Below are 15,347 nucleotides of genomic sequence, written 5' to 3'. Positions count from 1 at the left end.
GCAAGACCACGCAGCTGTGTTGAGGCACTGTGAGCCTGCAGAGTCGATGGTGTGCATACAAAAGAAGCTTCTCTGAGAAAGGGTCTGTATTCCCGTGCTCAGAAGGCGCTCAACTGGCCAACACTGTGTGAACGGCAAATCATACTTGGAGACATAACAAAAAATAATCACATCAATCTAGGCCACAAATATAGGGAGATTTGTCCTCTGTGATCAGCACCTCAGAGTAGACACTTTGTGTAAAAATCAAAATCTACTCCCATCTGTCCTTTGGGACAGAGGTGGAAAGTAACTAACTACATTTACTGAATTTTTTGAGGGGTTGGCACATGACTGTTTCCATTTTGTGAGACTGTACAGTTTTACTGCACTACATTTCAGAGGGAAATATTGTACTATTGTTTTTGCTGCAGTACATTTATCTCCTGACAGCTGTAGTTACTAGATATTTTGCAGAATAAGGCGGTACTGATCATGCAAAGTACAAAATATGATTCATTGTTAGAGCTGAAACTAGCAAACAGTATGGAGCAGTTACTGCAGCAACATTAAAGCACTTGTTACAGACTGATGCATTAAAAATTTAACATGCTGAAAAGCCACATTCTTCACAAGTACTTTTATTATTCATACTTAACTACTACACTTTCATTTAAGTAAATTTTCAGCGCAAGACTTTTATTTTTAGTGGAAAGGTTTTTCCAGGGTTAGGTAAAAGCAGCAACCTCCAAATATAAAAGTAAATATTTTGCTACTTTTATTTAAGTAAAGGACTTGAGTAGGTTTTTCCACCACTGCTTTGGGATTATGATGTGTACATGTAGATGGCCTCCAAATATGGGAGGCTGAAGATGATTCCCTGAGTCTTGTGGGTGGTATCTAACATAAGAAATATGTTTTTAGGGCTTAAGAATGCAAAAAACAAACAAAAAAAAAAGTACACCCCCAGCTCACATTTGGCCTTGCACATATAGTCGTGCAACACACCCTCTGCTATATATTTATAGAGGATACCAGGGGTTTTAGACGCAAAATAAAAAAGGAAAAAAAAAAAAAAGACTGAGTCAACTTCTCTCTTGCATCACACCAGCTGGCTGGAGAGAACTCCTTCAACTCTGCACATACGCAGCAACTGCCAAGACGTGGCAGTAAATCCTCATAGTCCTTGTTGTTTTTGATGTACATTGTGAATCTGTGGACAGGTTTTCTCACAGAGGGAGTCTTGCCTGTCGCTGCTATTTCTGAGGGTGCAAACCTTTTTGTGGAAACGCTTGGAAACAGAGATGTATCAACAACACCACAATTAGAGGAATTCAGGGAATGACGCACAAATGAATGTGAGAACAGTAAAACTGATGCATTTCAAATAAAGCTAAGTTGTGTATATTACAAATATCTGAACGAGCACGGCTGCAAATTAATAATATGGCTTACAGTCAGGGAAGCCTAACTGGCTCATTACAAACAAATGTAAACATGAGCTGTATTTTTAACACATTGCTGTTATGAGTTAAACTATAATCTGCATTTTTCAGTTTTTCTAGCTGTATGCACTCACATCACTGAGTGCACAGCCCTCTCTCACCCTCTCTCACATGCAGTAACACGTGACACCAGCAGATGGCGTCAGTGTGTGGCACACGGGACCTTCACTTCGAGAATGATTTCACTGTGTAACTGTTTGTCCATCTTCTCCCTGTGGTCCTCTCAGTCTGAGATCTCTGAGTTCACAGTGGGATACACACACACTCACACACTTGCTCTCACACATGTATGCAGTCTGTTAATCTTTGGGGTCTGCCTTTATCTCTCGAGGGCCTCATGTGTAGTGTAAGAGGGCTGTTGTTTTAGTGTGTGTGTGTGTGGGTGGTGGAATTTGGAGGGATGGGGGTGCGGGTCTGGACAGAGGAACCCAACAGCTCATAAACAGGGTCAGAGGTGGCAGGTCAAAGAGGCATCCCCCACAACCCCCATTAAAATCCCCCAAACTGCAGCCAGCAATCTCGAGTGCATACAGATCATTAAGTTTTTACCCACAAAATAGCCCAATGCCAACAGATTGAGAAACTGCAATCTTGTATATATAAAAAAAACAGCTTTTATTACTTCAAATACAGTTGCTATAAACAGTCCAGATACTGGAGAGAGCATGTACACTTCAGGAGCAGTGGTTCATCCCGGACTCATTTAATGAGGGACAGAATTTAACTTAAAAACTTTGGTTTCAAAATACAAGACGATATTACATTGAGACACAGTTGCAAAAACTGCTTTACATGTAGCAGAATCCGACCCAACATGAGTCACTTCCCAATAAAACATCGTATGGGATATCGTTATAGCATTTTTAAAGCAGATTACATTCAGAGCAATAATCCACTCACTTGTTAATGATGGAAACATAAATTGTGCCTGCTGAAAAAATAGATTACAACCACTGATATCTTTTTTTTTTTTCAACAATATTTCTTGACAGAGACTTAATGATCTTTGGATGAGTCCTGAATATCTGTGCTGGTCCATGCAGAGCTGTGCCTAATAGCTTCAGAGTGGAATGTTTCTCTAACTGCAGCAGGTCTTTTATCATATGATGAATTGCCAGCTGCAGAAATAAGACCACAAAGTGCTCGTTCACAGAAGTACACCTCTGGAAAGGGGTACCAGTAAAGGTTAATACTGAAATTCATGACAAAATATAACATTAATGGCACAGCCTGGAATCTATACTGTGGTAATGGCAGTATCCTCACCAAAATCCCCCCAGTCCTTGTTTACCTTGTTATCCATCCTGAATAATGATATCAATAATGGATGGGCAGCGGGGATGCATATTTACATACATTCAAAAGCATAATCTTTCACAGCTTAGAAAGTGGGGACAGGACACAGGAATGTGCAGGGAAGGAGAAAAAGAGATTCACATGCAGCACAAGCAGGTAAGGGCAAGCTCCTGGCGTGCAGGAGCAACTGCAGTAATGCCAGTCTAGCTTTAAGAAAAAGACAGAGACAGACAGCTGCCAACAGGCCAGAACTATAACAGCAGCACTTCACAGTCTTATGCATTTTGGATGGACCAAACTCTTCATCCAGGTCACTCTGCCATGCTGTGTTCTCCTCTGTCTTTGTAGTCCCTGACACAATTAATGTGGCTAAAGGAAGGTAGGATGCCCTCTAAAAATGAACAACACAGTGTTACTTCTCTCTTCTTGTTGCAGTTTTTGACCCTTTGACACCAAACAACCATTCACAGGGTCAAGGTTCAGGTGTCAACACAACCAAATCAAACCAATCAAATATGATTCCTTCCTTAGCAGACCGCCTATCGGTCAGACCGCTGTGGGACAAGGTGGCAATTAAAGTAGAGCAGGGGGCAGCATCCCTTTATTTCTGGATTTTCTCCTCCATGAGAGAAAAGGGAGTCTAGTCGGACATTTGCCTTTTCTTCTCATTCCTCCATCAGTCCCTCCGTCCATCTGTGTCTCTGAAAGGGTGTCACAGCCTCTAGAAGCTGGGGCACCAAGGTGTGTCTGGGTACAGCACACAATGGACAGACTTGAACCTGAGAAAGAGAGGGAAATGACTATCACAATGCCTGGAAGCGGCCTCCTGGGCCTTTCAAAATGAGGACATGTAGGCGTGCGTGTAAGTGTATATACACACACATACACACAATAAACAAAGCCAGGAAACTTGTCATGATAATAAAACATGCGCTACATGAGGCTTACATAAAGCACAACTGTAGCACACACGTTTGCCAAATAAAGCTAATTGTGACACAGACTGACTAAGCAGCTTGGGGCCAGTGTGCCAAATATGAGAAACTGGCCTGAGATAAATTGCATGACCTCAGATTTGTTGCTTTGACCCCACCGGTGATGAGGTCATTTGAAAATCTTTTTAAGAAAGATCTCATGCCCGTGGCTGACAGCTCACTAGACCCCGCACAGTTTGCCTGTAAGGTCCAGTCTCATCAAGAACATTAATCATAAAGATAATTATAAAGCAACAAAACATTGCTCAAGCATTCACACTGTAACAGTATCTGTGATCTGTAAATGGGCAAATGAACCATCACTCCAAGCCACCCATTTCCCCCACCCCCTTCTTTCTTAAAACTTAGAGCTGATTGGTTGAAATTGTTTTGTTGTTGTTGTTGCACCTAAAAACCACCTTGAGATTGAACCAAACATATTGTTATTATCATTTTGGAGGTTTTCATGCTTATCACTGTAGCAGGTGCACTGTCATTCTATTTAGAGCTATTAAAATCTCTCTACAGTTGAAGTTACCTTAATAATTACAGTAAAAGCATCTGGATTGCCCGGGGACACAGGCTGGGCGTTCATCTGCTGCTTTATTCTTCTGTTTGTATCACCAGGCAGCTACATATTTGAGCTGCTAAACTGCTGACTTATTTTTCTTGAATCTGAGTTTATCCACACTTTCTATGCTAATGACTGCAGGAGTCACGGTGAGGAGCAGAGCAGAGGCAGACCCTGAAATGTGCTGATGATACTTTTATCTTGTGCCTTTCACAAGGTCATGAGACAGAGCACGGGCCTGTCTCATGACCTGTCTCACCAAGCACTTTGTATCACAATCTTGCATGAAAGGTGCAATATAAATAAAGTTAGAGTGGAGTTGAACTCAGCTGACCTGAGAGCAGTGGTTGGGGAGTTTGTATAATGGTGTAGTGATGCATTTCTGACCTCAATGGGTCCAAACACAGAAGACATGTCAACAGATTTGAAAAAAAAAACAAAAACAACTACTACAGTTTATATTGAGGATCAGACTGTCAGTTTGATTTGGGAAATATTTCAGTATTTGGGCACAATTATCAAGTGTGAAGCAAATTTGGATATACTGATGGTATTTAAGTACCCATAAAGGCACTTTAAGTAAGTGAGTAAGTAATAATTTTATGTAAGTGTCCATATGGGCTCATGAGACACTAAATAATAATAACCAGGATGACCACATAACAAATCATAACATAGAGTTCCACAGATTCAAAAAGAGATCACTGCAGAGCACTGAGTTTATGTGTGAGAAATGAAATGACCTGTTACAGTGCATATAGTGTTCTCTGTCTTAGCCACCAGGCATCTCTATAAATCTCGCCGAAACAAAAATCCATTCATATTAAAAAGTCAACTTAACGTATCAGTCAACTGGAGTCCTCAAATCACTGTACAAAGGACAATGAAGGACAAAATGGAATTCATCCTGGACAACATCAAGATTCCCCAAAATACAAAATGTTGCTCTTGAGGAACACCTTTATATCTGCCTACCCCAACCACTGGCTGTTAAGTACCAGTTCTTAACTGGGCACACAGAGACCTCTGCTTTCTATGTAAATTTTATTTTATATATGGTTCAGTGTGGTAATTGTGACAGAATTGTTTTCAATGTAGTTTTCTTTAAGCTTTAGTTTCTTACAAATGTCCTCCTTCTATTGTTCATGATAGATCATTGATAGTTTTTGTTTGACTGTATTTACATTACATGGCGTGTTATTCCTGAAAATAATCTTTTTGGTCCCTCCACAGGTTCCACAGCCTCACCATTTCACCTTTCTGCTTTGCAGACAGGACTCCATCCCATGTCCCCTTCAACAGTTTAGCAATAAATTTACGCACGCCAAGAAAGCAGCTCATTGCTCAATTACTACTGTAGGCATCCTTATAACCCTACACTCCTGCAGCATAATATGAAACTGGGCCTACCCCTGAGTCATGAAGTTTAGTGAAGGTTGAAGAACTAAGATCAGGACACAGTTTCACTTTATTCATTAAAGACCCTCACACTCTTCCTGCTGACTCTGCCAGTACTTTAATTCTCTCTGTAAAGCGCATATTTTCACTAAAAACCAAACCCTAGATATGTATAAGAGCTACTGTACGCTAGAGGCAGTGATCCAATTTTAATAACTGGTTGCTCTGCCATTCATAATACTTTCTCTGTAAAATGCATTATCTGTAATATCTGTAATAATAAACAGCACCATCAGCATATAACAAAATACTAACTCCTACTTAAGTGTGAAAAAATCCAAACTAACTCCACTTTTGTGAAAGCGGAAAATGAGATTGAGATCACTGGTGTTCAGCAGACATGGATTTCCCTTTTCACCTTTATTTTGGAGAAAATTCAAGCTGCCTTTTTTGGGTCACTGGTTCTGGCTGCACCACCTAAAATAAGTTTCACATTCTCATTCATTCCATATTAAACTTCAATCCTGTTTCGGAGTTTTGTTTTTGTGTGTCTTTCCCAGATTCTGGATTACCTAATTGTCGTACAGTCATTTACACACACACACACACACACACACACACACACACGCACACACAAATACTTATAAAACACATTGTTTTTTGTACCTTGTAGGATCTTCATTTGTTGAAAAGGGTCCTCTCAGGTGGACAGTGTTTTTGATGTTTTCTACGGTGCCATAGCTGAGTGTCACCTGATTTAAAGACAGTAATTAGAATATCTAGCACTCAGACTAGCAACAAAACTGTGTTTGTGTGTGTTTGTGTGTACGTGCGTTACCTGGTTGCGTATATCTGACACCAGTCCAAGGTTCTCTAGGTGTGAGTGGAACAGCGCTGAGCGGATGAGGCTCACCCCGAGCAGCGCCTCAACGATGTAGCCAACAGTGCAGTCGTCAGGGAGGCGAATGAGCTCAGCTGTTGCCATGAAAGTGCCATCACTACACACAGAAAGACATGTAGACCGATAGAGAGAGAACCAAAGGAAAAAAGGGATGTGTGACAATCTCCTTCAAGATTTGTGCTGAAAATATGTACATCTTTGTTAATGCAAGCAATGACTTACCTGGCCCAGGGACTCATCTTGAGAGCGAGGCCACGGCTCAGACAGAATCCTGCTCCCCCTGTGGCGAACCAGAAACTCACCTGCTTCTAAACATAAACACAGATATGGCATATTTCAGGTAAGCAAGCAAGTGGAACTAAGATGTGGAAATTCTAGTACTTTTGTAGTATCATCTTAATTACTTAATGATTGTTAAAATTTTGATATCCACATGTCTGCTAACTTTATGTCAAAAGCCTCGAAAAGAAGGCAAGACAGATTGTTTATAAATAGATATGTATTTACTTTGATTTGTCAGTAATGCAAAGTCAGCTTCTGTTTGTGGTTTCCACTGAACTGTAGCAGAGTTTCTCCAGTGAGCTAGCATGAACACACCAGGACCCTGGCTCTGATAGAGCTAAATGCAACAGAAGCTGAATTAATGGCATCAGTAACCCCTGTTTACTTGCTATTTCATGTCAAAATGTCTGATGGAAAAAGGTCTATTGGACTATGTGCTTTTTGTTACCCAGCTGTGCCTGTTTTGAAGCTGATCATGAAGCTGATTGTGATGCTGAAATGTACTACTGATTCGAGTCTTCATCAAATGCAGGCTCCAAAACTGAACCATCTGGTGTGTGGCTGAAATGCATTTACTAAAGCTGCTGGATGTGATCTATGTAAATTGCGATTTAGTAAAAACCTGCCTCTTGGGTAGCTTCCCAAAATGGTAATCCGGGTGCCTCATCAGATTTCGATTGAAGTTTTAGCTCATTTGAGGGTATGTTCAGTCTGATGGGGGGTGAAATTAGGTTCATCAGTCCTATAAACGAATTTCTGGGCTGCATGTAAAGACAGGCTGTGTGATCTTGCCAAGTCTTTTTCCTTCATCATCATGCCAGGAGAAGTAAAATGCTCTGGGCAGACAAGTCAGCAGCTGCTACGTGAATCATCATGCCTTTTGGGAGACAAGAGCCAGTAAAAGCTCACCATGTGGGCGGTTCCGAGCCTCTCTGTGGCCTCTATTGGTCGTTCAAGGCTGGGCCGGCCAATGTACACATCATGTGTGTGGCTGTACTGAGACAAGAGCTTCACCAGGGAGTCGACATTCACGTAGTTATCATCGTCAACGTGGCAGAACCACCTGGAACACATCATGATACCAGGAATCAGTTCACAGAGCATTGTATGTGTGGGTTTCAGAGCGTGCTCAAGCTTGTGCCTGTGTGGGTGGCGTGTGTCTTACTTCTTGCCAGAGTTGATAAAGGTGTCATATTCCTGGGCCATCTTGCAGGAGAGTGCCTGGCGATTGTGTGTCACTGAGCAGTTTGTGTTGATCAGGTGAGCTCCTGATGATCAATAACAAAAAGAAAGAGGCATGACGACAGTGACAGTAGGGATCAGAGAGTAAGACAGAAGGCAGAAAGAAGTATCACATGAAACAGACACAAACAAAGCAGAAAACAGTTGGCAGTGAGAGTTTGAATCTTTGGCCTCAAAGATTCAGTCCAATTAACAATGAACTCATAACAGTGATTCAATTTAGGACATTTTTTTTTCTGGATAATTGAGTCCAATTTGTGCTTGTAAACCACGACTCAAGTCAACAATTCAATTCAATACTTGTAGCCAAAAATTTATATCCATCAAATAAACACATAAATGCAAAGTAAGACTGTCCTTTTCCTTCTGAAATATACAGAAAAAAAATCTGAATTACTGAAACATTATTTCTTAAAAACAAAACAAAACAAAAAAAAAAAAAAAAAAAAAAAAAAAACAATATTACTGATGAAAAATTCTATTACATCACTTTAAGTTTGTTTAGGAAATAATTCAAAGCATTTATATCAAGGCCAAAGTCACAGTGTTCATATCTTTCTTTAGTACCCTCAGAAACCATTTCTGGTGGCCCACGGTGAGTTAAGGCAATGTGATGAAATGCATGTGATATATTAGGTCTGGTTCCAATAAAGTTTCACACCAGCCTACACCACACAGTACTTACTTCTTTGTACTTCACAGGTTGGATAAAGTGATGAGCCTAATTTGAAACCGGGTGAATGCAATGTGCCAGGAGTTTGACAAAAAAAAAAAAAAAAAAAAAAAAAAAAAAAAATTACGATACCGATCAGGACATGTTTCACAAGTTCACAGGTAAGTGAACTATTTCAAAGAGGCTGAACTGCCCTGATGTCAGTTTTCACAAATCTGTTTTATCCTCATCAACTACAAATTGAGTTAATTTACAGTACTGGTGACAAACCATTTCCAAAGCATAAACTGTAGACATACACCTTTGTCATTAAAACATCTATAAATTAACAAATAGGGTTTTTTTTTCTCCTTTGCAGTTTGAACCTTTTAGCTCATATTCACCTCACCACTTGAAAACATTCTTATTTGTGAACTCTGATTTCCCTGTTGGCTCTTTTGTTCTGTATTGAATTGTAGTGTAAGTCAGACAGTGAGAAGAATACCTCATTGAAAGTCAAACAATTGCATGAACTGAGATGGAGGAAGCCCTGTTGATTAAGCTGGGGTGACTTCCTGAACTTAATGGAAACACAATCTTGCCCAGTCAGCAGCCGGGTTCCTGGTTCCTCTGCAACAACATTACTGCTTTCCTGCCACAGTGGGCTGGAGATAACACTGCTACTCAGCAAAACCTGTGTGTGTGTGTGTGTGTGTGTGTGTGTGTGTGTGTGTGTGTGTGTGTGTATAACTCACCCATTCTTTTCCTCAGTTTCTCATCTTCTCCATCAGTGAACACATATGTCTGTGAATTAAACACACACATATACACCCACATAACTACACAGTTTATGTTTTATGTTTAATGTTATTGCAGTGATCAGGTTGCTGTTGCCTTCACTGACCCAAACAACCGGTGGAAAAAATCAGAAGCTCTTGCTGTTCTAACACCATTGTTAATGGAACTGTTTTGATCTCAGGTGAGACCCCACCTGTTTCCTTAGTCAAACACACACACACACACACACACACACACACACACACACACACACACACACACACACACACACTAGCAATGTGCTGATATTGGGTTAAAGCCAAACCAAAGGTAAACCTCCTGTCTATCAGCACCAGAGCAGCTGGTCCAAACCCTGCAGCTCTGCAAGTGTGTGTGGATATTTATGTGATGAGTGACAGGGTTGAGGGTCACTGCATACTCAGGAAGCCATGTAGACCCCATGACTTTCCACAGGAAATACACACATACACACACGCGCACACCCTGGGTGCACATACACAGATCCCCAACTAAGAGACCAGGCTAAGACCCCTCTACTTTCCAATCCCCACTGCTATGCAGCAGAATTCAATTATAAATCTTTGGTCCAAATACTACTTGAGCTTCATCAGTGCCCTCCTTCTGTGGCAGAGAGAGAGAAAGAGAGAGAGAGAGAGAGAGTGAGTGAAAGAGAGGAGAGAGAGAGAGAGAGAAAAAGAGTGAGAGTGGAAAAAAATACAGCCAGCTGTGAGTTTTCGTCAGCCCTTTCTTTCACTGAGCCCCTTAAACCCCTTGAGAGTGGTCAGCCTCTGTGACTGTGTGTTTGTGTGTGTGTGATACCAATGTATCCTTCAGCCGGGTTTGGGAAGGGGTGGGGTTTGTGGGGGGGTTAAAGAGGGTGGGCGAGTGAGTGAGAATGGGATATTGTTGGAGTTGAGCTTTACAACACAGGAAACGCCAGTAGTAAGTCTACAACAACAACCACTGAGGCGGGAGAGTCTGTTGTATCTGTGTGTATGTATATGTGTGTATGAGAGAGGGAGAGAGAAAGAGAGAGGGAAAGAGAGAAAGGGAGGGAGGGGAGAGAGAGAGTATGTCTGTGCATGTTTACCCTCATGATCTCAAACATTTTAACTTCCCATGATAAAGCCGGTGAGTTCCCAGGGCAACTGCTGTGCATAGGTAACACCATGAGAAAGTGTGTGTGTGTATGTGCTGTGTTCGTGTGTGCTGAGGCATTTCATTACTCAGCAGTAATAAAGTATAGAGGTGTGTCTGGGAAGCAGGTAGAGCTACACACCTGACCGTGAGAGCCGACACAGGAATGTCAGCTGATTTAACCCCCTCTGACAGATAAGCTCTGTCTGCATCTGTTTACATGTCAACAGTCCCAGCGCCTCAGATGAGACTTTAATTATTAAACTCTCCAAAAACCGAGGGTTAAGCTTGCGTTTTGTATTGAACAAAGAATACCTCTCTCTAAAAAGCATTAAAAAACAGATGCACAATTGTGGTTTACAGTTGGCTGGTCATTCATCTCCGTGGCTCTGTGCATCACATCTCCATTTGGTTTCAAATGCAGCAGTTATGCATGGGGCCTGATCACAGGACCAGTTGTAAAAATTTTAATTTCTAACCCCCCAGTGTTATCTCATACATTATTATGTTTGACATCACTTTGGTAGACTATAATGTGAGCCCTTGTACAGTATGTCGCCAACTGTCTGACTCCTGGAACTTGTGACTGAGCTGTTTTGAGTAGGTTCTTTGTGTATGTTTTTGCCGCTCTGCCCACATGTGTTGAAATAAATCGAACTGAAATAACAAAACAAAGGCTTCGTGAATTCATTCATTCATCAAGGTTCTATTGATAATTCCCAGCCTTTACCTGCATGTAGGCTACTACTTCAACACATTGGCCCCTGCCTCCTGTTTGAAGACAATACAGTGCAGTCTGCCAGTCATTCGTCACATCTCTCTCATACATTACAAAGGGCGGCCGGTATCTCTGTTTTACATTTACTAGTGGGCTCTCAGCAGGAGCAGTGGGATAAAGGAGACAGTGAACCAAATCGCATTTCACGGGGTGTATATAGGAGTAGGGGACAGGGGAAATATGCATGGCACGATAACCCTAATAACCTTGGTGATTTTATTACAGGATACTGCCTCCCACGATAGGACACCTTTTACACCGAGCCCAGTGTTTAATTTCAGTGAGTTAAAATCGCACTGCATTGCTTCATCTGACCCTGCTCCAGCTTATAAATCTCACCAACAGGCAACAGCAGCTACTGATTTACACTGTAGGGAAACTGAAAGTCAATTAGAAAAATCACTACAACATTGGGCTTCTAGGCTGTAATTGACTTGTAGGCTGATTCTGTGGGCGTTTCATGTGCGCCTTCGGTCTCAGTGGTGAATTTACTATATCCCACTTTACAGTATTTTTGTGTTCTATAGACTATAACATAATGCTTTAATACGGATCAATATAACTCTTTTCCAGCCCTGGGTCTAGGCTGCTGAAGCAGCAGAACTTCGTTTCAGCTGACAGCGGAACAGCAGCGGTAATGTCTCACTAGTTTTTTTTTTTTTTTTTACCCGGCGAAACTATTTGAAATCCCTGTCCTGCACTCAGACAGCTGTGTCGCCTGCTCTCCAGGAGGCTCCACAAGAAGACGGGGACTTAATTTATCAAGGACGTTTCTAATGATATAAAATAGCATGACGGGCTGACCTGTTGCATGTTTCTGGAGATCCACGTCTCCAGCAGGAGGTCCAGTCTCTGCCGGTGATATTTCCCGGTGGTTTTCACAGCTATGAACAGGTCTGCCGGGGAGAGCTGCTCCCGCACCGGCCCAGGGGGAGGCCCGGCCTGCCGGGGGGCGCTTATTGCTCTCCTCTCCCGGGCCAGTCTTTTGATATACGCCGAGAAAACTGTCCCCCCGGAGCCTCTGCTGGTTGTGCCTTTGCACACCCAGCGGTGATGAGCCACATCCTGCCCCGGACTGCTCGGGTGTCCCACAGCGACGACGAGCATCCCGGTGACAACCAGACAGGTGACCGCAACAGGTCCGGCTGGGCTGAAGGAGCTTTTTGATCCTCCGGTTTTCCACATTGTGACTGGGCTGCTGGTTTTACAACTTCAGTCACTGACAGTGGAAAATCTGTGAAACTCTTAATTCCTCATCTCAAGGTACCGCGGTCACAGCTGCCCTCCGTCCCCCAGTTTAGACTTTACAGTCGCTGTGAGCTCAGTTGGCTAAATTGTCAAGCGTGGCAGTAAACCACACCCGTAGGCGGTGCGGCTCCCTGTTCAGCCAATGGCAGCTTTGAGCGCTCAGTGTGGGCGGGGCTAAAGCAGCGGGACGTCAAGACGAGCATCCCTGGCAGTTTGTTAGACTTACCCAAACTAAAACTTTTATACTGAGCAAACATGTTGTCCTCGCTCTCTTTTTCTCATCTCGCTCTGTGAGTGTATTCTACAATATGATGCATGTAATCTCCGGTTGTGTCTCAAGGCTATAATATTTCTATAATATCATAATATATAAAGATAATTTTTCACAGGACTGGACTGTCTTTTGAGCTCTCTGACTACTGTGTGTGTGTGTGTGTGTGTGTGTGTGTGTGTGTGTGTGTGTGTGTGTGTGTGTGTGTGTGTGTGTGTATGTGTGTGTGTGTGTGTGTGTGTTGATAAAAGGAACACTGAAGGAACTGAAGAGATGCAAAATAAGGTCACTATGAACTATGATCTACTGAGAAGTCCCTGCAGGAATGTTATAGGAATATTACACTGGCTTTTGAACTGGGAATGTGGTGCTTATGAAAAAAATGGGACATTGTAAGTCTTCAGATGAATGCGGCATGCCTTCTTGTTAGAAAACAAAATGCTTTGAGTTCCTCGGTGCAGTAACCAGGCGGCCGATTGTCCAAGTGGACAGATGTTGAAGAGGACCGTGACATCGGCGTGTGTGTAGTGCTGCCAGCTCCATGCACACAAGACAAGACAGACATGCCAAGGAGCCAGGTTGCCAGATCCATCCAGCCATGTGAGGAATGTTTCCCTTCTAACAATGTGCTGTTTGTCTGCGCTGGCCTGTGACATTTTTCTGTGCAGATCTCTCATGGAAAATAAATACAGTGATCCTTTTAGAGAAATAAGACTGTTGCACTCTCCCCTGTCAGACACACTTATGGCTTTTGTCCAAGTTATTTGTATTTATTATTTACTTATTAATTTATGCGTGTTAGGTGGTTCATAGGTCAGTATCTCTTGTGTTTGCACTCGTGCAGACTAATGCAATCAGAAAAAAGGCATATTTGCTTACTGTTTATTGCTATATCGTATAATAATTTTGTGACACATGGACAGAAGACACTTCTCAGTAATGGATTCAGCAAATGTACTGTGTGTTTATAGGTTGAAGAGTCTTCTTCTTCTTCTTCTTCTTCTTCTTCTTCTTCTTCTAAGTTAGAAAATTAAACCTTCATCTTTAACCCTAACCCTAATCAAACCCAAGATGCCATTGTTTTATGGCTGCACCATTAAATCTAATAGAAAACATCTAGATGTCTTCAGCGTCATGTTATACACATTTCTTTGTAATTCAGTGGGACATATTTGGTATTTTTGGAAACCCTGGGATCTCCACTAAAATTTACAATAAAGACAAGTTCTGTGGATTTATAATGATGAGCCCCCCAGCAGAACTGAAGAGGTTGAGTCAACTTGGTGATGACTGGAAATGACTCAACTCAGCGACCCACTTTACAAACTATTTGAAAACAGATAATGATAATATTCTCTTCAAATAGTTACATGTTATGCATACCTGAAAAATTGCCTTCCTTATACAAGTTTTTGTAACAGAGATGGGTAGGATTATTTTAGTTTTGAAGTAGTAAAGTTTTGAGTATGCTGGTCACTTTGACTAAAGCCATTCTATTTGAATACTCTACTTTGAATACTTGCCTGATTGCATATGGATGGAAAATCGACAAAACCATGGTGATGGTCTTGTTTTTGTACATCTTTTCATTGCTGTGCCCTACATGGATGTAGACCAAACATTGCCGGTAACTGAAAGACAGACACAGATGGAAACTTTTAAGACCTGGAATTTTTTAAGGAGAGACTGAGTGAATAGGCAAAAGAAGGACAATCTGGCCCTCTCTTTTTCTTTCCTCATCTCTCTCTCTCTTTGCCTTCATCCCTTTCTGTCTGACTTTGTTGTGAAAACCCCTCTTCTCTTCTCCCCACATCCTTTATTCCTCTCATTCAAGGATGAGAAGAAAGAGAGGAGCTTACTGCCTTTACTCTCTCAGCCCTCTGGAGATCATTTAGAGCCGAACAGCTGAATTACATATGCACTTACACACACGCACTGTCTGTCTCTCACACACACACACACACACACACACACACATTCACAAATTCGCTTCTTTATGATAGTTCTCATTTCCTTTTAAACCATATCGGTGCAACCACAGTGTGTGTGAATCAATGCTTTTGTCTGCGTGTGTGTGTGTGTGTGAGTGTGTACATCTGGTGAGTGTTGCGGTTGGCGGATGGATGTGGACTGCAGTAACTCTATTTATAAAGTCTCGTCTGTGTGCGCGTGCGTGTGCATGCACTTCTGCACTTTCATCCTGACTTGCTTTTCCCTTTGTATTTTGAGTGATAGCACAAAGGTTGTCTGCAGCTGTGTGTGGCGTGTGCATGTGTGTGTGTGTGCGTGCGTGCGTGTGTGTATTATACAGTTGA

The 15,347-nt window shown here is 42.0% G+C and overlaps 1 protein-coding gene across 1 annotated transcript; it reads right to left on the bottom strand.

The window, feature by feature from the left end:
- Positions 1–2,080: 2,080 nt before the first annotated feature.
- LOC115368704 (beta-1,3-N-acetylglucosaminyltransferase lunatic fringe-like) lies at positions 2,081–12,800 on the bottom strand. The gene is made up of 8 exons (XM_030065000.1): positions 12,318–12,800; positions 9,556–9,604; positions 8,072–8,174; positions 7,816–7,969; positions 6,847–6,932; positions 6,562–6,721; positions 6,390–6,475; positions 2,081–3,559 (listed from the first exon to the last, which is right to left on the bottom strand). The coding sequence occupies exons 1-8, from the start codon at positions 12,696–12,698 to the stop codon at positions 3,502–3,504; spliced, it is 1,077 nt and encodes a 358-aa protein (XP_029920860.1). The 5' UTR covers positions 12,699–12,800; the 3' UTR covers positions 2,081–3,501.
- Between the last annotated feature and the right edge of the window lie 2,547 nt (positions 12,801–15,347).

Source organism: Myripristis murdjan, chromosome 1, assembly GCF_902150065.1.
Source record: "Myripristis murdjan chromosome 1, fMyrMur1.1, whole genome shotgun sequence".
Classification (NCBI taxonomy): domain Eukaryota; kingdom Metazoa; phylum Chordata; class Actinopteri; order Holocentriformes; family Holocentridae; genus Myripristis; species Myripristis murdjan.
This window is presented reverse-complemented; position numbering and strand designations above follow the sequence as displayed.

What these genes read in the sequence shown, in the direction of transcription:
- LOC115368704 (XM_030065000.1), bottom strand. Translation starts at nt 12,698, where the DNA reads ATGTGGAAAACCGGAGGATCAAAAAGCTCCTTCAGCCCAGCCGGACCT. An exon ending in GAAACTGAGGAAAAGAATGG is followed by an intron (nt 8,175 to 9,555) that starts GTGAGTTATACA and finishes ATTGATCATCAG; the next exon opens with GAGCTCACCTGATCAACACA. An exon ending in AAGATGAGTCCCTGGGCCAG is followed by an intron (nt 6,722 to 6,846) that starts GTAAGTCATTGC and finishes TTCTGTGTGTAG; the next exon opens with TGATGGCACTTTCATGGCAA.